Source organism: Bicyclus anynana, chromosome 3 (assembly GCF_947172395.1).
Source record: "Bicyclus anynana chromosome 3, ilBicAnyn1.1, whole genome shotgun sequence".
Lineage (NCBI taxonomy): Eukaryota > Metazoa > Arthropoda > Insecta > Lepidoptera > Nymphalidae > Bicyclus > Bicyclus anynana.
In genome coordinates, this window is record NC_069085.1 from 2,447,543 (window position 1) to 2,471,993 (window position 24,451).

The window sequence follows — 24,451 nt, forward strand, 5'->3', positions numbered from 1 at the left end:
CTCTTTTATTTCCGCCAGGGTACAATGACTGATCCTGACCTCCAGACAATATTGGACCATTATTATTATTAACCTAAACACCGGCCATAACCTTCCTCATGCCAACAGATTACTATAAATCATTACCTAGATACTCACCAGTAACACCCAAACGCCACAACGGTTGTAAGTCTAAAAGATTTCGCTTACAAAAGCTTAAAAAAAATCTAACGCTCGCGAGCGTGGCTTAACCTAAACACCGGTCATAACCTTCCTCATGCCAACAGATTACTATAAATCATTACCCAGATACTCACCAGTAACACCCAAACGCCACAACGGTTGTAAGTCTAAAAGATTTCGCTTACAAAGGCTTAAAAAAAATCTAACGCTCGCGAGCGTGGCTTAACCTAAACACCGGCCATAACCTTCCTCATGCCGTATTAAAAGCCTAAACACAGTAAAGATATTACAAGCAGTATAATAACTCGGCCGTATTTTTGAAATAAATACCTACAGCCGCGCGGTACGTAAACATGTCATAGGGCTGCCCGCATGCAGCAATTTAATTACATTTGCTAACTTTGTGTTTCCACTTAGTTTTGTGATTGTAAATAAACTTTTTTTATATAAACAAATAAAATACTTTGTAAATTGTAGTAAAATGGGAAGTGATAAATAAAAATGCGTGTTTTTTGATTGGTTGATTTAATTAAGGCTGATACTACGTCAATGATCTTGAAGGATTGGTCGTATTCTTAAACATATTTATTTCGGTGATGCCATCTAGGTATTACCTCCACACTACGTGAACAAATAAAAAAAAAGATAAATACCTTCATGAAATTGTAGTGATTTAAAATAGATAATGAAACAATGAACAAACGCACTAATTGTCCCTACGATACGATAGTTCCCCTAGATTTCTCTAGGATGCCATTATCAGATCCTGACATGAAAAAAATGGGACTAACCTGAAAGAATATTCATCCAAACAAAAAAGAAACGGTTTACAAATGACGGAAATATCGCTGTAAATACGATACGATTCTTTTTGGAAGTCGGTTAAAATTCTTGTCACCAATGCCAAGCTGAGCAAAAGTTTTATGAGCTTGCACATTAAAGTGCATAAAATCCGCCATTTTGATTTTTTAAGAACTAAGTTACCCAGTGACACTCGGCCTATCTAGACGAGTTTAATGACATATCATTTATCAGTATGTGTGCTTGGCAAATTTGTTCGTAACACTCCCGAAGGTCGGCGCGGTCCGGGAGGGGGGTAACGATGCCCAGCGCGTACGACTTCACACCCGCGCAGTCCTTTTCTCCCGTCGCCCGCATACAACAACAAGTCATAACATTCAAACACATACTCCTCCTTTGGGCTTCGCCGCAGTCGGGTAACAAAACACAAATGATCCGAGCACAGTCACACAATACATTGTACAAGCAGTCGAGGTTTTAATACAAGCTTATCGTACCTACTGTATCGTGATTCATGAACCGCGTATAGCTACATATTTCAATCGTGTCAATCACTTTCCTTTACTCTATTCACTTTATTTACTAATCCAGATACCTACCTTTATTCTGGAGATAAAAGGAAATACCTACTAATAAGCAAATTTATTTTAAAGTTAACCTTTCAGAGTTTCCAGGTAACTTAAAAAAAGTTATCTCTGGATGGGATAATTTTGAATTCATGCATCCAAAAACGGCACAGTATTTCCTACTGGTCATAATTAAAAAAATCTAATACTATTAATACACTTTACTCTGTTAATACACCGTGCGTTCGTTCGTCACCGCGGCACAGTCGCGACTGTCTTCACCCTACGATCACCCCATGTTCAAGGAGCGTAGGTATAGCTCGCGTTTCGACCTCTAGTATGAAGTCCAACTACTGGTTGTAATATCTTTTCTGTGGCCTAAAACCGCAGCCATGTACGGCCGTGCCGTTGAAACGGAACAAAAAGGCGCGGACATGTCCGAGCGTGCCGGACTCGTAAATTACACTCGGCCCGGACATGTCCGTTATATTTATAACGCGACTCATAAATGGAATTTATGCTTTTGTGAATGGAACGCTATAAAAGGTGTTCCCTACTACGTGACGAATTAAGAGGAAACTTACAGTATCCATTTCAACCATTAACTTAAATATATACTTACTAGCGGACGCCCGCGACTTCGTCCGCGTCAAATTCGATGTCAACTTTACTACTACCCCTGCCCTACCCTACCCTACTACTACCCCAACCCTACCCCTACCCTACCCAACCCCTACCTCTACCCTACCCCAACCCCCACCCTACCCCTACCCTACCGCTATCCTACCCCAAACCTACCCCTACCCTACCCCTACCTTACCTACACCCTACTCCCATCCAACCCCTACCCTCCCCGTACCCTATCCCTTTCCTACCCCTATCCCACCCGTACCCCTATCTCACACCTATCACACCTATCCTATCCCTACCCTACCACTTCCCTATCCTACCCTACCCCTACCCTACCCCGGCCCTACCCCTACCCTACCCCTACACTACCCCTACGCTTCCCTACCCGTACCCTACCCTACTCTATAAATTATCTATCTTACTCCTACCCTTAGCCGTGATAGCCCAGTGGATATGACCTCTACCTCCGATTCCGGAGGGTGTGGGTTCGAATCCGGTCCGGGGCATGCACCTCCAACTTTTCAATTGTGTGCATTTTAAGAAATTATATATCACGTGTCTCAATCGGTGAAGGAAAACATCGTGAGGAAACCTGCATACCAGAGAATTATCTTAATTCTCTGCGTGTGTGAAGTCTGCCAATCCGCATTGGGCCAGCGTGGTGGACTATTGGCCTAACCCCTCTCATTCTGAGAGGAGACTCGAGCTCAGCAGTGAGCCGAATATGGGTTGATGACGTACTCCTACCCTTAGCAAAATCGGTCCAGCCCTTCGATGCTAATAATATAAAGTTAGTGTGGTTGTAGGAGGTAATCTCTGGATCTACTGGACCGATTTGGAAAATTGTTTTACCAATAGAAAGCTACGTTATTTGCGAGTGTCATAGGCTATGTTTGATCCCCATATTCACACGGGAACGGGAACTACGTAAATGAAAGCGCGGGGCGTCATATAGCGGAATTTCTGCGTGCATTAAGAAATTTTGTATTATCTCCGAAACTATTTAACTAATTAACATACTGTAAAGGGCAAATCTTATCTCCATAATATCCTTGTGATTATTAAATAATTTATATTGATAAGGATTTAAGTTTAGTAGTAGAAAAAATTACGTAAACCTAAGTATATAAAATTAATATTTTTTAAAACACTAAATGTGCTATATCTGCTAATATATAGAAGATAGATATATGGTGTCGCGGACTTTTTTGTAGAACTTTTAAAGATACATAAAGCCTCCATACATTGATTTAAATTTTACACAATAGATAAGGCAGCGCATGCGCATAAGTCTGCTTAAGAGGATTTTCGGTCCGACCTGAATGACAAAAACTGTGTTAACTCGGCGAATATATATCATACTAATATAAAATATAGCCTATAGCACTCCCCGATAATGTAGCATTCTACTGGTGAAAGAATTTTTGAAATCGGACCAGTAGTTCCGAAGATTACCCCATTTAAAAAATGTGACAAACTTACAAACTTACAAACTTTACCTCTTTATAATATTAGTATAGATAATAAATCTGTAGAGAGTCAATTCTGTACATTAAATATATTTCCAAAATAACTATCAGGGGGTGATTAGTGATCGATACTGATGCCAAAAATGCAATCAATAAAATTTTTGTCTGTATGTCTGTCTGTCTGTCTGTATGTTCTTTATAGAAACAAAAACTACTCGACGGATTTTAACGAAACTTGGTACAATTATTCTACATACTCCTGGCCAGGTTATAGTATACTTTTCATCAATATAAAAAAAAAACACAACAGCATATATATGTCTATCTTTTCTGGTTGACTCACAATAACACGTGTAACTCCCGATAGCTTAGCAGTTCGAAGTTTTCTATTTATATTTGTCTACTCTTATGTTTAAAGGGGGTTTCTAGGGTAGGGGTAGGGTAGAGGTAGGATAGAGGAAGTTGAAAGTTTACATCGACTTTCACGCGGACTAAGTCGCGGGCGTCCGCTAGTAGAGAGTATAATTTATAATACAGTTAATGTTTTCTCGATTTCTCTGATCAATTTGATACCCAACTCAAGTTAAATGACCAATTCAGAAAATAAGTTTATTTGAAAGGGTTGACAGAGACAGGGTTGTTTATTAAAATCGGGTACTTTCCCTATACTATTTTCTCCGCGGACTATTAAAAATAAATTGTAAATTACAATACATACAAAGTTTGACTAATTCTATACTTAACAACCGGTTTAAAAGTCAGGTTCAACAAGTTTTACGTAATAAATTAATATAAAAGTGGAGTCTTTATAAATTATAAATTTATCATTATTACACCACCTGAGTCATAAGAAATGGTTTTCTTATTCAGCTTCCTGTCAGTGTATGTCAGAAGGACTTTTGAAACGTCAATTTTGACTATTCGTATAGAGACCACCGGTTCGGAAGGTTTAACAACTTATTCTACGAAATTAAATTAGTATAAAAAATCGAGCCTTTATAGATGATCTAATATGACACTGCATATATCACATATGCTAGTGGAAGTGCTCCTAATTCAGTTCCGAAGGGTGAACCCACACCTCATCATCATCATCATCATTATCAGCCGATGGACGTCCACTTCTGGACATAGGCCTCTTGCATGGACTTCCAAGCAAACCGGTCTCGAGCAGCCAGCTTCCATCGGCTCCCTTCAACCCGCTTGCTGTCTTCGGTCCACCTCGTGGGGGGTCGACTAACACTGCGCTTACCTGTGTGGGGTCGCTATTCCTGCACCTTGGGACCCCAACGGCCATCGGCTCTTCGAACTATGTGGCCTGCCCATTGCCACATCAGCTTCGCGACTCGTTGAGCTATGTCAGTGACTTTGGTTCTTTTACGGATCTCCTCATTTCTGATTCGATAACGCAAAGAAACTCCAAGCATAGCTCGTTCCATCGCTCGCTGAGTGACTTTGAGCCTTCTAATAAGGCCCATAGTTAGCGACCACACCTCAGAGGAAGACAAATAAAAGCTTGTAAAAAGTGGGTTACAAATTCGACCCAATTACAGAACTATACGTACGTAATAATGCACTTAGCAGTATTTCACCCGGTTACGTAGGAACAATGGCATTGCTTTTGTAGCTGAAATTACTGTTCGCGATCCAAAACAATATAGTTGAGGACGATCCCGAGGGGATCCATTGTCCTGTATCCCGCATCCAATTGAATTAGGAGGAAAATAAAACTTGCTAAGGAATTGACTGCGAAACCTATCGTACTTCATTTTTACCCCCAACGCAAAAAAGGGGGGTGTTATAAACTTAACGTGTCTTTTTGACACGTCTGTGTGACGTGTGTGTCTGTCTGTCAGTCAGTCTGTCTGTGGCACCATAGCTCGCGAACGGATGAAGCGATTTCAATTTTGTTTTTTATATAAAAGGTGACTTACAGGCGAGTGAGAGTCTTTGAAATGTTTGATAAAAAACGGTTGAGCTGTTTAAAAGTTGTGGGGGTGAAAGTGAGGAAGAATAACCTTATGTCTGCAAATATACTCGAGTGGGGTTTCAAATGAAAGCGCTCTGAAAGAGAATATCGATGACTTGATCGAGAGTGTAATTAATAATTTCATGACCTTCGAAGGTTTTTCAAAGTTTTCAATTTTATGTTATTAAGATATGTATAACACAAGTGTTCTATTTTTTCAAGTACTTATAACTAATATTAATGTATTATGAACACTGCTAAAACTCAGTAATACAAAGTCGGAGTGTCCCCGACTAGCCACGAACTAAACACAAACTAACTACGAACCAGCTCATAGCTAAGGGCCCCGTGTGGGTTGGAAACTACTCGGGCATGACGATGTACCACGTGAGTTTTAGACGTGTTTCATAATAAATGAATATGAATAACACTCACGATAGTTTCAGTTCTAAATTCTATACTAATACATATCATGAAGGTAAAGAGTTTGTTTGTTTGAACGTGCTAATCTCAGAAACTACTGGTCCGATTGAAAAATTATTTCATTGTTGCATAGCTCATTTATTGAGGCTATAGGCTTTATTTTGTCCCTGAAAAATACACGATTTGTTTGTCTTTTGAATTGAATTTGTGAAAACAGAATTTGTGTGGGCTTTCGCTAGTGCTGTACAAAACTTAAAAAATAAACTTATTTAAGTGGACTTACGAAACTTACTCGTAGAAATACAAAGGAAACAGTCATAAATAAACGAGACTACGACATAAATTAATTCCTTAGATATATATAATCAAATATGTATGCAAGACACACAGACGTCGTCATTCTATATGTATAATTCCTTATAAAAGTAAAAATACAACAAAAATACTTGTCTATCGACCACAAACAGTTCAAAGGACATAAACAACAACAACTTTATAAGCAGACTAACTTTTCTAGAAACGTTATCAAAGTGAAGAAGATAAATACATATTTCCTTAGAAAACTCCAAGCAAAGCCAAACACAAATACTAGTTATTTGCGCTCCTGACCGCTTTTGTTTGATAACAGCTGCAAAAGTTTCAGAAGAAGAAATAAAATGAATACAATAGCGAAAAGTCGTAACGATTTAAAATGCTTAAAGTTTTTATCTCTTCGCCGCTTTATTTTTGAGTTTTTATTTATCTTTGTTTAGTGTTTTATTTATCTTTGTTTAGTTTAATTTATTTCGTCCCCGTTCCGTTCCTCCCGCGCAAAAGCTCGTTTCTCTAGAACCTTTTTACGTGCGCGAGCTCGGTCTTTGTAATTTCCTGCTACTTAACATAAGGTTTTTATTCAAAGTAGGTTAATATCGCTCGTTTGTTATAGGTTCTTGTTCTGGAAAATGACGTCATATTTTGTTACATGGACTTAAATGTTTTGTGTAGGTACTAGGTGTAACATCGAGGCAGTATTGTGCAAACAACTTTGATGAGATCAGTTTTTATGGCTTTAAAGTTTAGTAATAATTACTGATACCTGAAGACTGCAGTAATTATTTATTTTTTGTCTCTTTATAGAGAGTATTATGAAATCCACAAATACCTGCTTAGAAAATTATGTTCCTCAACATTTAACTCCACTCTAATAATTTTCTAAACATAAGGTTACCTGAAAATGAAAGTAAAAAAGTAATTCTTACTTCCATTTTCTCAGTTGTTCTTTGTTTCGTCGATTTGTGGTGTTCAAGTATAAATAAAGTGTATAAATTATCAACTTCTTTACTGTAAACCAGTCTCTGTTATTCAGGTTTCAGTAGTTTCTCATAATATATACAGAATATTCACAATAGGCGATTTGCATAGTACCTACTAAATCGCATCAATTTATCTTTATTCCTCGATCCTTTTTATAAAGTTTTCTTGTACTCGCTACATAAACAACGGGTTTGTATATTATAGGTGTCAAAGCCCAGGTGTTACAGCTCCGAATGGTCTGACAAATCTACACGGATTCCAAGAAAGTACACTACGAAATAAAGCGCGATGTGTAAACGTTCTGAACTGTTCGAATAACATTTTCAAGAAATACAATATGTATACGGGTTTTTCGTAACTAATTTCTGTCTTTTAAGTTTCTTGTGCAACATTGTTTAAACACTTTCAAATCAAGCGTGAATAAGGAATCATCATCATCATCATATCACCCGATGGACGTCCACTGCAGGACATAGGCCTTTTGTAGGGACTTCCAAACATCACGATACTGAGCCACCTGCATCCATCGAATCCCTGCGACTCGCTTGATCAAGGATATTCAACTAAAAATAGTCAAATTTTATGTACTAATTTATACGTCATAATCTATGTGTGGCTCACTGATGAGGAGTCTCCTCTCTGAATGAGAATGGACTCCTCAACAGTGTTTTTCAGATAGCATGAGTACGGTGACAGTCGCCTGTATGGAGTACATAATACGTACTATTATCGTGAATCGCGGCAAACTTTCAAGAGTGAAACGAAATGTCACCCGCACCATCCTACATGAAAACAGACTTCATACACCTAGAGAGTTATGCAAATTCTCAGCTATACAGATTTTCTCACGATGTTTTTCCTTCACCGTTTGGTACTCGTGATACTTATTTTCTTAAAATACACATAACTGAAAAGTTAGAGTTGCATGCCCCGGACCGGATTCGAACCTACGCCCTCCGAATTAAAGGCAGAGGTCATATCCACCGGGCTATCATCTACGTACTACCTACTTATCTATACTAATATTATAAAAGCTGAAGAGTTTGTTTGTTTGTTTGTTTGTTTGTTTGTTTGTTTGTTTAAACGCGCTAATCTTAGGAACTACAGGTCCGATTTGAAAAATTCTTTCAGTGTTAGATAGCCCATTTATCGAGGAAGGCTATAGGTTATATATTATCCCCATGTTCCTACGGGAACAGGAACCACGCGGGTGAAACCGCGCGGTGTCAGCTAGTAAAATAATAACGGGAAAGTTTTCATGTTCATGTGCTGACGTAGGTACTTCCACAGAGAGGTTTAAATGTCAACAACTTACATAGATTTAACACTTTATCAAGTAGATTTAATGTGTGCCCATTTTCTTGTTACAGAGGACTGATGCCGACACTTCGCGTCAATCTAACAACAGACCTTTTACGTCAATGGTAAGTGTAAAATTACTATTTTACCACGATGTTACTAAGTAGTTACAACAGATTTCAGTCGCATAACTTTATCTCGTTAACAAGTAAATTAACACGATAGTAATGCACCATAAAAGTGACAGACATTCGACGAGTACTATAACAAGCAAATGTTTGTGTTTAAACTTAATTAGATAGGTGAATCATCTTTTTATTTATTTATTATTCTACAAAAGACACATTTAAATTAAGCCTAACCATAGTGCAACACAAACCACAGTTGGTTTTACTGTGTACTGGTTATTATTACATAATACAAAATTTAAGAACAAAAATAATTAACAGACAAAAGTGAAGAAAACCAAGAATAATCATTAACGGGTAGTTAAATAAATAAATGAGCCGTGATAGCCCAGTGGATATGACCTCTGCCTCCGATTCCGGAGGTTGTGGGTTCGAATCCGGTTCGGGGCATGCACCTCCAACTTTTCAGTTATGTGCATTTTAAGAAATTAAATATCACGTGTCTCAATCAGTGAAGGAAAACATCGTGAGGAAACCTGCATACCAGAGAATTATCTTAATTCTCTGCGTGTGTGAAGTCTGCCAATCCGCATTGGGCCAGCGTGGTGGACTATTGGCCTTACCCCTCTCATTCTGAGAAGAGACTCGAGCTCAGCAGTGAGCCGAATATGGGTTGATGACGACGAAATAAATACCGTAAAAGTGTGAGTGAACGCTACATAGGCTGTCCCAAAAAGTATTTCTTTAGTTTCCGCTTATGTACGTTCGTAAGTATATCTGAGAACGTCCAGCTCCTATAGCCAAGTGGCACGTCGATTCTCTTTCTACGATTGCAAACGCTTTGAAAACTTGAAAAACGTATGGCCACTTGGCTACACTTGGCTACAGGGGCCTGGTACTATCAATATACTTTTTACGCTTTTAAGCCCCATATTTTGAATATATAAATTTTTCCCATTCCTATTTAGTCGAAAAGATAGTTACAGCAGTCCTATGGCCGAGGATAAAATCCATGATGTCGAGTTGTTGAGTCCAACCTCTTAATTCAGGATCTTTTGAGGGTTAAGGAGCATCTCTTACATGCTGAAAAGCAGCTTCGCTGTTTATCAGCCTGTAAGAGATATTGTTTAGTGATAAATTATCATTATTTTGAAATCACAAGAGTCCATCCGTTTTGACTCTTGTATCGCATTAATTGTATGTGTATTAATAGGTAGGTACGTGTTCTTATGTAAGAAAGATTAATTATTATCTATATTATACGTATCTAATAATTTCTATTAAGATCACAGCTTCTTATCCTACCAGATTTAATACAAAAATGAGTATGAAGTATTACATATTATTTTTTGCTTAGACAACTAAACTGCTAAACTAAATGCAACCTTATAATAAACCAAAGCCACAATTTACATTACATTATAGAAACCTGTATCGCTATTATTATGAAAATGGTATCTACATTGTGAATTCGGATAGCGCTGTATGTAGATAATGTGTTATGTATTCTTATATTGCAGCCAAGTAGATGACTATAAATAAAATGAATACTTTTCAAGATAAGTTATCCTGATATTAAATATTTATCTTGCGACAGATTTTCGTTTTACGATGCCCCCGGAGAAGGGCCTCATAAAAGTAGATTCGTCAATATCGTGCCATCTGCCCACGGACTCACGGACCTTCCCCATCCGTCTCTTAAAGCAAATTACAGCAGCTACCGTGTTAACACTGTTTAGATATAGTGCAGTTGAGTAGCAAATTGTAGATAAAGAATAAAGTCGTTAAATAAAGTCGTAGAATTTTCCATTGCAGGCCGCGTATGGTAAATTTTAGATTAATGATATATACAGAAGGGCAAGTGCTGCACACTTGTGGGCAGGAAAAATAACAAATATATTTTTGCGTCAAGTAGAGCCGTCATGTTCGCAGTGACCAACACACGATCAATTATAGTCGTGGGTACTAGAAAAACGTGAGAATAATTGATCGTTTGTGGCTAGCATTACGACGACCTTAGCTTCGTATTGTTAATATATCCTACGCTGTAGATATAGTTACAAATCTTATAAAGTATATGACTTTATTTGTTTATGACATTTACCGGCTCTTCTCAACAGGAGCTGTCTTCCAAATCTCTGCAAATAATCATACTTGTGGTCTCAATTTTAAAAGTGATTGTGTTGAAAAAATATTAATTTCATTGAAAATTCTTCAAATTAGTTTAACTAATATTCACCATTCACTCACTCGGAATTCCGTAGCCACATCCACACGTGATTTTCGAAATCTGTAACGAAGAAACCGTTCTAATCGTATACCTACCTTTAGAAAAAACCATTAATTTCAAATTAAAACTGCAGCTGCCTTTATTTCTCATGAACTGTGTGATTGTTATACTGTGACATTCACAAACGAAGGGGACACTTTTCATAAAGGAGGCCGACGCATTCCGTCTAATAAAATTTCGTCTTTACGACGCGACGCTCGGAACCAATCGGGACGGCTCCCTGAAATCGGACCGACTAATTGTCCGACACGATTTCAGCCCGACACAGGGATGCCAATTACCTGTAAGCAAACATTTCAACGCGTTTAACATTACAGAAAACAGTTAAGAAATGTAATAATTATCGGTGCAATCATAAAAGAAAGGTGAGAGACTTGTATTGTTGTGTTCCAGTACAACATGGATTAAGGTAACAAAGTGGAAACTTATGATTTACTATTAATAGTGTCATTCTGAAGGAATAATTGGCTAGTCTTATGTTTAGACTATTAATAGTGTCATTCTGAAGGAATAATTGGCTAGTCTAATGTTTAGACTATTAATAGTGTCATTCTGATGGAATAATTGGCTAGTCTAATGTTTAGAAGCTACGCAGATGTTGTGTTGCAAAATGAGATTGAGATGATTGAAGGAATAATTGGCTAGTCTAATGTTTAGAAGCTACGCAGATGTTGTGTTGCAAAATGAGATTGAGATGATTGAAGGAATAATTGGCTAGTCTAATGTTGAGAAGCTACGCAGATGTGTTGAGAAATTAAATTGAGATATTGAGAGCGCAGTTACAGGTGTAATGGTGTCTTATGAATGTGGCCAGAATATCAAAGAGAGGTAAATTAGAATAATGTTCTTTAACTAAAATTGGTTAAAGAACATTATTCTAATTTACCTCTCTTTTTCTTATTCAACCAACTAGTCTGATTGTATAACTAGTGGGTACAATAATACCCTAGCGAGCAGGGATTGAACCCAGCCTCTTACCGTTGAGCTATTGAGGCTTAATTTTTTTTTCCAAACCATGAGGATAAACCAACACGATATACAAACTGACTTAAAGACTAAAAAATCAGTTTTAACAGTATTAAAACATGATGTTTAAAATACTCGGTAAAAGTAACAGAGTAATACATGTGTAATAATTATGAAGAGAATTTGTCGGTAATGGATGGCAACCCTACAATCAGATGGAACGCGAAAACTTTTTGTATTCCCTAAAATTTGTCAATTACTACGAAGGGACTTTGCCATTTCGAAACAGTCTAAAGTGGAATACGTAAATTAAAACAGCTCCCTTTGTTTCTATATCAAACGGCCGAAAGTTCTGGAATCTTGTTTCGTCTCATTATTGTTTGAGTTTTTCCAGTTCCAACGGCTACGCCCTTTTCGTTGGGTGATTTCTTTTATTAATTCCACGTTGTCTTCGGTCACGCACTTCGGAGGTAGGCGTACAAGTCGATACTTTCCTGGAGGGGAGATGAGACACCTATCTTTCTGTCTGTTAAATTATCGGACCGCTCGGTCAAAAATTCATTTGTACTTCAAGAAATCTTTTTTACGGTATGATTATTCTCAATGCAGAGTGCAAATACATAGGTTATTGCAGCGGGCAAATACTTTCGCTGTTTATCATAAAAGCGTATATATACTATTTATTGTTATTATTTGGTTTTTTTTAACATTTAAGACTAATGTCATTTTATTTTACTTAATTTACTTTCCCCTATATAAATACCAGGAATATTAATATGTACACAGAAATCTCTTGCACAAGTAGTGATGTCTACTCCTAGAGGTGTTGCTCATTGACAGGCGGCGAATAATAAACTGTAAAACAAAAGGAATAAAAGGAAGCCCGGAATAATATTTACGTCTGACCCTCGGCCGGCGGAAACCGAGCTTCGGGCTTGAATTTTCGAGTTTTTCCGGATTTTTTCTACCAAACTTTGGGGGTTTCCTTCCTGACTTGCTAAACACGAGTTTTGGGGCATGGCGGGCTAAGTTCACGGCGGTTTCCTGTTGTCTCTTCTTTGAATTTATTATAATATTTTGCTGAGATTACGCGAGGTAAGGTAAACTGATCCTTCGTGTGTTGTGTGTGCTTCCTGTACACAGCTCACACAAAGAGTTTTAATATTGTGTTATCGCCGCATAGAAACGACTTACGGTACGCCTTCAGTGTGCTCGTGGCGTTCGAGCCGTCCACGTCTCTTGTTGTATAATTCTTTATGAGTTACTTGGGATAGGCGGGGAGAGTGACTTGAGTGGAAAAGGGGAGTGTTTGTATACAGTCAAAGGTACCTTTAACCCTACACACATCGTTCACAAGTACGTGACTCCACTCAAGGTCATTCTCTGCCATTCTAGGGTCATATTTTGGTTACAGTTTGATTTGTTAATTAAGTTGTCCTGACAAGTATTGTGAATCATAATCTTTGTTCGACATTAGATTTCTTATATTTGTAATCACCTTTGAGTCCTATAATAATTGTGTATAGCAATAATCTGATCCTATACAAAAAGCGCGTGTTATTATTCTCTATATCCTATACCCTCAATACTTGCGGTTCAAGAATTGAAACTGATTGGGGCTTAGGTTCGATATTATCTTTTAATAATCTTGGTTAGTAATTAGATCGTTAGAAGTTAGCTAAAATACAACAAGGTACAATTTAAATTAAATTATGTATTTCCAATAAGCTGCAAAAAAGTCAAGCCTACCAGAGAATCAATTTTCAACCTTAAGCCATCTTACAACTTAGAAAACCAATCATCTGCAATTGTGTGTTACGTGAAGTATTTTTAAGGGACTTTGTGAATTCTCAGGGTGTGTATTTTGTTTATAGCAAAATATACAAATTCCTTGTTCATAATAAACTTCTAAAAATACTTCATTTTTATAATTTTATAATTGATGGTAGGTAGAAAAGCATTGCCAAAACTAGAACACTTCACAGGGCATGCAAAGAATTATTGATAGTATCAATGTTTTTATTCTCTCTATAAGTACAATGCAGTGAAAAAGTGTTACAATATCGTATATTCAGCAATATAATCCCGGCGCAGTTTTTCTGTTTCAATATTAATGTAATTCGGCTCACGCGATTACGTAATAACGCTCGCGTATAATACGTTATTAATCTAAAATTAATATCTGTGCTATCTATCTGTAATCCGTGCCCGAATCGGGTAATGATATATTGTCAATTAATTCACGATTTAACGTATTTTATATAAGTCTTTTTTTTATATATAAACGTTAATTTTAAGTTGAATAGTTAAAACTTTCGGTATGCAAAAGTACAATTACATCACAAAGAATACTCTGACTTTGATTCCCATGAATATAAATTTTTAAATAGACGATAGACTTCTAAAAATAACTACTTTGTGCTGCAGTTGTGATTCAAAGTTCTTGCATGAGAACAGTTTCAAATTAAATTTACAAAACTCCGTTGTAACTGCGAGCCCTAGTTTCGACTTTTCAATACTCGTTGCCAGAACTGGTTTGATATCACAACTAGTCCTAGAATTAGCTGGCAACAATGGATGAGGCGTACAAACAACCGCTGAAAAGCATTTCTATAACGTCTACAGACGTGCCAACACATGACAGGCTGTCCCCGGTAGTCGGGCCCGAACTACAATATGTCGGATGTTGAACCCGGTGAAATATTAATTACGGATTATTTAAATAAACCTATTTAAACATCTGATCTGACGATTTATATATGACGATTTATTTATAACCCGTTCTAAATTAAGCGTTTGTTTGTAACAAGTTGGTTCCAAATTATTTTCAAGTTGACTTTAAGGTGACGGTAAAAAAATAAAAAAAATACCTACCACGCCTAAAATTACGGAATTTGATGTTAATTGTAATACTTATTTGCAATTAAACTCATTAACACTAATACATATACATGATATATACTAGCTACCGTGAGATTAAACGAAAATCAGGATTTCAAGACTGGTTAAAACCAGCTTAAAAATTTGCAAGTCTGTGGGCTGGTCAGTCCAACTAATTTTATTATTTATCCGACTCCTGTAGACTCGAGGCAGTCATACCTATAGCAATTATGCAATTAAGTTTTAACGAGTTGGCACATCTGTAGACGCTTAAACAACCACTGTAAAGCATTCTTAACTCCGTGTGTTTGTTTCGGCACTCTCAAAGGCCTCCCACCCTCCCCGCCTCACCCCTACATGCCTTACGTTAAAGAACATCCCTTTTATTGTACCGTGTTAGACGTTATCTTCAAGATGGTGTTAAGACACGTAATTTGCGACATTAGCTAAGGGTTGTAAGAGAGGCAAAACAAAAATTAGATTACTCTTTAGATTTTCGTTTCTGTAAATATTAGATACTTAAGTGAAATTGGCGTTTCAAAAATCTTTTAAAACGACTTTAAATTCCTCTCCTACAAAACGTCAATTTCATATGTAAGTAGGTACCTACTATAATAAATAATCTTATCTATACTAATATTATAAAGCTGAATAGTTTGTTTGTTTGTTTGATTGAACGCGCTAATCTCAGGAACTAATGGTCCGATTTAAAAAATACTTTGTGTTAGATAGCCCATTTATCGAGAAAGGCTATAGGCGGCTTTATTTTGAACTGACCTTAATAAAATACTTTAATTTATTTTTAGTAGTGTTTGTTTGTAAAAAGGCTTTCAAATTGATCTATTTGTCAATGGCTGTACAGTATCTGTACAAAGGTGGTAAAGGGGTGTTTACAATGACGTCGCCTAACGAGCCATACTGCTGAATAGTCATTCAACCGTTGCCATGGCAACGTCATCAACGCCTTCATTATAACAGAGTGCTTGTATAAATATAGCCTCCGGGTTCTGTGTTTCTCTTGTTATTAACACTGACAAAATTAATTCTTTTCAACTCGTTATTTTAATAAATTTTACTATGTGGCCCGCGAATGCCTCTTAGACTAAAGGGTAAAATATACAAAACGGTTGTAAGACCTGTCGTGCTGTATGGATCAGAATGTTGGGCGGTGAAAGGAACGGATAGTAAACGAATGCATGTGAAAGAAATGCCTATGTTGAGATGGATGTGTGGATTGACAAGAATAGATAAAATAAAGAATGAGTATATAAGAGGAAGTCTGAAGGTGGCGCCAGTGACAGAAAAATTGAGGAGTAGAAGGTTAGCTTGGTGTGGACATGTAATGCATAGGGAGGAAAGTCATATTACTAGAAAAATTTTGAATGTGCAAGTGGAAGGACATAAGAGGAGAGGAAGGCCAAAGAAGAGATGGTTGGATTGTGTGAAAGAGGACATGTGTGTAAAAGGAGTGGATGATGAGTTGACGAGTAATAGAGACGAATGGAAAAGATTGACATATTTTTCCGACCCCACTTAAGTGGGATAAGGGTAAGGAGATGATGATTTTAATAAATTTTACATTTTATTATTATTTACACTTTTTTAATGTATCCTGATCTTTTCCGGTAACAGAGAAACAGATGAACCTCTAAAGTAGTTTCGGATTATCACCCCATCGAAATATGAGAATGAGGGAGCAGATTGCTTTTAAGGGTATTTGCGTACACACTTTTGCACTGTATACGTTTCACATTCATCATCATCATCATTAGCAACCCATTTCCGGCTCACTGTTGAGCACGAGTCTCCTTTCAGAAATTAGAGGGGTACGGCCAATATTTTACGCTGGCCCGGATTGCCAGATTTCACACACGTAGAGAATTAAGAAAATTCTCATGTATGCAAGTTTCCTCACGAAACTTTTCCTTCACCGTTGGAGACACGTGATATTTAGTTTCTTAAAATGCACGTTATCTATAATCATTTGACTACAATTATGCCAGGTGGAAGGCAATAATGTGGTCTTGGTTAAAGCGCACTTGCCTGAAAGATGCCTATTCATTCTTCCCTTGTGTCTGACAAATGTCCTTATACTACTAATATGTATCTGTTGTTTGAGAAATGGTCGTAAACCCTTCTCTGATATATTTTGTTATTGGTGAAAATCGTTTGAAAACCGAGAAAAGCAGTTTATGTTATTAATCCAAACAAACAAACTAAGCGCAGCGGAAAATCCCAATTTATAATTTTCTGATGATGCAATCCCGCAACCAACGTTAGTTAACTTCGGAAAACAATAATGATTATTATTACTTCAGCTAAAAGGCTGCTTAAAGTTTTACACAAGAAACAATACGAGTAATCCGAGAGCAGTAAACAGTAGTTGCAAGTGGGGGGAAAGTGGGGGGAGGAGAGTTTTGTTTGAGAATTTAAGTGTGTTCTTTGGAAGACAATATTTTTCGTAAGACAATGAAAATGTAGTGTGGAGTACGAAGCAAACACAGACATTTGCAGTGACAGGCGTAAGTGGGTATTCATACAGCCGCCATTTTGTCTCCATTGTCTTGTTTTTGAATTAAAAATGGCTATAAGTCGACGGCGTTATTGGGCTAATTAGTGGGACATATAATGCCTAACAATTGCATGGGAATAATTAATATCTTCACATTAGGACGACTTAATGCCCAAGTCGTAGGTCACCTTTCGATTATCCCGGGAAATACCTACTGTCTTGTAAGAAAAAAAAATTGAGGAATATCATAAAAAAACACAGTCATTTTCATTAATTTAAATTAATACATTAGTTCCTAATAATAAGTCCTAGTCCCAGTGGATATGACCTCTGCCTCCGATTCCGGAGAGCGTAGGTTCGAATCCGGGGCATGCATATCCAACTTTTCAGTTATGTGCATTTTAAGAAATTAAATATCACTTGTCTCAAACGGTGAAGGAAAACATCGTGAGAAAACCTGCACATCAGAATTTTTTCTTAATTCTCTGTGTGTGTGAAGTCACGGCCATAGCCTCCCACCAGCCAGACCTGGACCAATTAAGAAAACTTTAATCGGACCAGCTGGGGATCGAACCCAGGACCTCCGTTTTGTAAATCCACCGCGCATACCACTGCGCCACGGAGGCAGTCAAAACCTCTCATTCTCCCTTAACCCTCTCATTCTTAGAGGAGACTCGAGCTCAGCAGTGAGCCGAATATAAGTTGATGATGAATAAGTCCTATACATGAAATATTAATATTATAAAAAGTTAAAGTTTGTGGTGTTGAAGGGAGTAATCTCTGGGTCTACTGAACTACATTTTTACAACTACAATACGACAAACTGTACCTCTTTATAATATAAGCATAGATATGTGATCTCTAACTTATAAATAGCAAGCAATTGGTACACTATAACATACATAAGTGTTACCAGGAAAAAATAAGATCACATCTTTGACTACCAAAATAAACACTCTTTCGTAGTTCGTACAACATTCGGACGTGAACTATCGATTGGCAAGTCTCAAATTGTCCATAAAAACGTCCTCATCCCTTCATTAAGGGCCCTTCACTGCGCCGAATTGTCCCCTTGCCACAATAGTCGTAACTAACGTCAAGCGGATCGCAGTTTAAATGAAGCTTAGGATTCTAAGGCGATCGCACAGAGTACTGGTACAACAGAGAAGTTATGGTACTATTTATGCAAATTATTTTTAATATATTCAAATTGACTTGTAGGTGGTGCTATCGAAGCGTTATATTTTTATTATTATTATATAGGTTTACGTATTAAATAGGTTTTTTTTCTAAACGTACGTTGTTTTTATTACTAGATAAGTCGTTTACATAAAACAAAAGCTATAAGGAGTCAATAAACGCAGCAAATTGTATTATTTTTCTTCATATTACAATAAGTAAATATGTAGACAGAAAAAGTTTCTTTAAAACGTACAAGGTTTACTTAAATAATTAAAAAAATTGGAAATTTAGTCTAACTTACCATTAATTAGATATATCAATAAAAACAGAAATATGCGTTACTAAGTAATTGCAACACTAAATGTTAAATCGTTCGCGCTTTGGTTTTCAAAAGACTTAGACTTAAAAAGAAATAAATTTCTGGTTCTTTTACTGATAACACAAATATTACAGCGAAAGCTTTCTCCGTAGCTGCGTAAAAACATCACAAACAGCCAATCACATTTTCGCTTTCATAATATCTGAGGGGAAAAAAGAAATTTATTAAATATCGTTACAAAAACAGGTAGCATCCTCTCATAACAGTTGAAAGGCGCTCCCCAAGCGCGTTGGATTTAATAAAATTAAATTGAACGTCTCACATCTCAAACCTTTTTATTATCCTGTTCACTCTACCGTGCGCCTGCTCTATGGCCAGGGCTCCGGGGAGCGCGCATCTGTCAGTGTAGCGACTACCGCTCCCTCTGCAACTCCTCGACCCTTCTGATCGCCTGGTACTATGCACCGGGTTTTATTTCATTTTGACTATGTTTGAAAAATATAACTACCGGTCCAGTGGTTAACCTGTACGATTCATGAGATAATATCACATGTTTGAGTCCAGGGTCGGCCTATGAACATTCTCAGTATTTATAGAGTTTTCGTAAAGCACCGTTCTTATCATCTCAATCATAATATTAACCATCTGACAAAGAAAAATATAATTGGATCAGCAGGGTTTTAACTCCGAATCAAAGTTCAAAAGTCCTTTAATGTTGCCATTAATCGTGTAGTGATAGTCTTTTTTTTCAAAATCTTTATTGTCATACATTTTCAAAAAATGTACTAAGCAACGATTTTTTGGTATCTAGATATTATATATAGGCAAAGAGGTACGTAGTCTGTGTTCCCATATACGATGCTTAGACTCATTGTTAGTCTGTAATTCTGTTACAATGTAAGATAACACCGTAAAACATTAGGAGCCAAACATCCCGTTGCGTGACGTAACGACACGGTCGGTAACTGTACTGTGGCTGTACCTACCCCCTGACTGGTTACCAATACAATATCGAAAATACATACATCTGCACCTACGCATAACAAAAATAATAATAATTTATTTGCCAAATTGTGGGTTACAAATAGATCTTACAATAATAGTATGATTTCCAACACAATTTTCCGAGTAAATCAGCGTGCAAATTTTACCAATATTTTACAATAGTACTTATGTTATACACATTAATTAAAAATTATTCACAAGAAAAAATATTTAAGTAGATCCAAAAATTAGGTATAAAGCATGAAGATAGCGACTGAGGAAAATATAAAATAAATGCTATAATAAATGCATAGCTAATGAAAAACCTAGATATACTTATACGATGCAGTCTCACATGACGATTCCAGAAAATAACTCCATTTAAATTTAACGATCATTATTATCATTTAATAGAATAGTAATTATTCTAATTATGATTTCAATAAAGACTTAATAATTAATTTAAATTCTCAGTGTCACCTACAAAAGCAGCTACGAGCAAAATTTGTTAGTTTAAGCCTGCAAATAATGCATAATTTATAATATATTATTGTTTAAAGTGTGATTTATACTAATATTATTGTAAAACTAATCCTACTAATATTACAAACGCGAAAGTTTGTGGATGGATGTTTGTTACTCTTTAACGCCGCAACTACTTAACCGAATTAGCTGAAATTTGGAATGGAGATAGATTAAAACCTGGATTAACATAATGGCTACTTTTAGTCCCGGAAAAATTTAATTAACTATAGGTATGTATAATTATTTTTCGTGAGTAATGTGTAACACTGCGTGGCACGGCTAGTGTTTGATAATTTCATAAACACATATATTTTAGTGTTAAATAGTTCAATAATTTTCAAGAAATCGTTCATAATATAATATTCCATATATGGGTATGAAATATCCTGAAATATACGAGTAATATCTGGATTTTTCTATATCAGTGTTTAAACAAAAGTATTGCACAATGTACATATAATAAAATGTAAATATGGTTGTTTGTGCAAACGTCGTTCTCAAGGGAGCTGGAACATGGGGTCACGATCGTTCCACATGCACCCCCTACCACTACGGACCCCTGGGTGCAAGCTTTTATTACCTGAGTGGTGCATTGCGTGATCATTTCGCGCAACAGGATGGGGTGATGGAGTTGAAACAACGTAAATTTTCCCATTAAAAATTGATTAAGCAACGCAGTTGTGAAGATTTACAAATAAAAACGAATAGTTTCACAACTCAGCAGGAGCAATGGTTCCTAACAACCCGATTCCTATCGGATTACCTTTTAAAAATCCACGAGTTGTAAGGACGTAATAGTTTAACGTAATCAGCCAAAACACATTCAGACTAAAAAAACACATGAACGGGTTACCTGCGAGTAAATTTTAGTCTTCGCTACTGCAACTCAGCCTACCTAACTGTGCACAGATTATACCTATCAGATACTATACTATACTGAGTAGGTATACATCACTTTTTAAGTTTTTGACGGCCTCCGTGGCGCAGTGGTATGCGCAGAGGATTTACAAGACGGAGGTCCTGGGTTCGATCCCCGGCTGGACCATTGAGGTTTCCTTAATTGGCCCAGGTCTGCCTGTTGGGAGGCTTTGACCGTGGCTAGTTACCACCCTACCGACAAAGGCGTGCCGCCAAGCGATTTAGCGTTCCGGTACGACGTCGTGTAGAAACCGTCGAAAGGATTTCACCCTCCTCCTAACAAGTTAGCCCGATTCCAAATTAGATTGCATCATCACTTACCATCAGGTGAGATTGTAGTCAAGGGCTAACTTGTAAAGAATAAAAAAAAACCCACCAATCCAAAAAGTAGATAGATCCATAACTTAACTAAACTGTGTATGTTTAGTTAAGTTATGTACAAGTAAAGCCTCTCTTTCGTGACGTTTGCACTCTGCAATCCCTCTGTGAGGTCTCACCCCCGTTTGAGGATAAACTAATTAAAAGATGTCCGAAAAATGGAGACGAACACAGTTCAAAAAATTCCAATTTAATTCTGGTTATGAAAGGAATAACATGGTTTACCCCAATAAAACATTCAAAGAGAATCAGCCGAGCGTTCAATAAAAAAAAACCTTTCATGTAAAACGAGGCGTAACGTGGCACTTTAAATTTTTTCCCTCCATTTTGTACTGATTTAACTGTCATTTTTTTAAAGTCGCCGTCATTCGCTCAGCGAGGACGTTTGTGTTCTTTATTCAATTACTAGCCGACGCCCGCGACTTCGTCCGCTTGAAACTCGATGTGAACTTTCAACTACCCCTATCCTACCCCTACCATACCCCTACCCTACTCCTAGCCTATCTCTAGCCTACTTTTCTGGTTGATTTTTACACCTTGTGTCCGAAAAACCCAAATATCTTACGGAACCCCATTTTTTTTCAAAATAAAATTTAGCCTATGTTTTTTGTGGATAATGTAGCTTTCGAATGGTGAAAGAATTTTTTAAATCGGTCCAGTAGTTTTTGAGCCTTACAATTATTACAATCAAACAAACAAGCAAACATACAAACAAAGTTTTCCTCTTTATAATATTAGTATAGATGTAACGGAATTATTTGTTTGCGGTTGTATGTGCCACAGACTAAAAGTAAAAGTTAGTACATACTACGTGCGCTGTAGCATGGCGCGGGTGACAGTTGCATTATGGCATCCATAATACGTACTGTTATCGTGAATCGCGGCAAACTTTCAAGAGTGAAACGAACTGTCATCCGCACCATGTTACAGCGCACGAGCTGTAAATCATTTATCTTTCAAGGCTTGCTCAAGCGTTAGCGTTTCTATGTTCTGTGACCACGGTATAAAGATTAGGCTGTATTTCTAGATGAAGGGCAGAAAACTATGGTTTAAATTAATTTAAGATTTACAATAAATATTGCCAATTTTCAGTAACAATAAATCTGATGAATACATAATCATATCCTTAATGTAGGTATCTCAAGAATACCACTACTCCTTCTACCACTCCTACTCGTCTATTTGCAAAAACTGAGAATCCATTAGCAAATTTTCAAGTCACATCCAGACAGACTGATTTAAACCACGTAGCATCTGAGGGCCTAGTGGCAGTTTGATACTGTTAGTATCACGTTAACATAAACGCGAATTACCAAGGAATTGAAACAGCGCCATCTAGTGACACTACTGCACAACTGTTCCAATTATATATAAATTTACGTTTACGTCAACGCGATAGTAACAGTAGGAATATATTGAAAACTCCCACTAGGCACACTGTACGATTCAATATAACATAGACGTTAATTATAAATCAACACTGATCAACCACTTCAAACAGTTTAATACATGTCAATTAAGTACATCGCTGTACACGTGCAAGTATTCCACTCCGCAAACAATAATAGAGTAATATAACGTCAAATTGTAATTTAATCAGAAGTTTAGACAGCGCAGTGGAAAGACTTTGATCGTGTTGTTGTGCGGTATAGCGATACAAGTGCACGCTATAGGGCGGCCGCGTATTGTAAACACTGCGATGTAAATACAAAAACGAACCCTTTTTGTGTGGTAAAGGGTTATAAAGGAACCCTTTTTGACACAAGTGATGTCCGAAATTGGGCCCAATTTTCAGAACGATACAGAAATAAAAAATGTACTATAAATATTGTATATTTGTATAGATTATTCCATTTGAATCTTAGCCGAAATAGTATACGCCAACTCAGTAAATAATGGTTTCATTATTTTCACACCGATCCAGCTTTGTAAATGCATATCATAGTGATTTATTATAACCTCTTCGATGCGTATTTCACTGATTGTTAGTTGGCTTTGCAAACGCGGGTTGTCAATGTCAAAGTCAATCAATGAATTTGATTAGATGTGTCAAGTTAGTGTCCTTATTAAAACTGTCAGTAACAGATAATGCGATGAATTTTATGTCAAACGTGTCATATTGACATAAAATTCATTGCTTACCAGTAACAAGTAATTTAATTAATTAGGCAAATATAGATTTCCTTAAAAATTGCCCTCATGAGTTGTTCTTAATTGTCCTAATTTATGGCTAATTTTTTAACTCGTGTATCACTAGTAAATTTTGGCCCGACTTTATAGGAAGACTGGGTTTCTCCTTTTACAGATTACTGGAAGGTTGAGAATAGTAAGAAAAACTTCTTATTTTTAGGACATGTTGAAAAATTGCAAGCTGTAAGTAAAAGTTCAAAAAGAAATGAATGTAGCATTTGTAGAACGAGAAAAAAATATATGTATATATACATATACAGTACATATATAATATGTACCTTGCTTGATATTAGTGCACGTACGAACAACACATTTCGTTTCCCACTTACTGGGTCGTTTGAAGAAAATGAAAGCTGTTTTAAAATTCATTCGTTTAAAAGCTACGATGCCACATAAATATAGACTCATCCAACTTATAACACCCTCTATTACGCCGGGGGTTAAAACTAAAAATAAAAAATGTCTTTAAATTAAAATTTGCAGACAGACAGCAATCACTGTGTAGGACTTTTCTGGCCGTAACTCATTCAATAGATTTTTAGTACGCCCGAGGAAATCCTTTACAAA

The 24,451-nt window shown here is 36.7% G+C and overlaps 1 protein-coding gene across 5 annotated transcripts in view; it reads left to right on the forward strand.

The window, feature by feature from the left end:
* Nucleotides 1–24,451, forward strand: part of LOC112051885 (leucine-rich repeat-containing G-protein coupled receptor 5) — a 406,796-nt gene that overhangs the window by 190,186 nt on the left and 192,159 nt on the right. For all 5 annotated transcript variants that reach the window (XM_052891094.1, XM_052891092.1, XM_052891090.1 and 2 more), the window contains one exon: nucleotides 8,684–8,737. In XM_052891094.1, coding sequence (XP_052747054.1) covers nucleotides 8,684–8,737 — 54 coding nt within the window. The remainder of the gene's footprint in view (nucleotides 1–8,683; nucleotides 8,738–24,451) is intronic.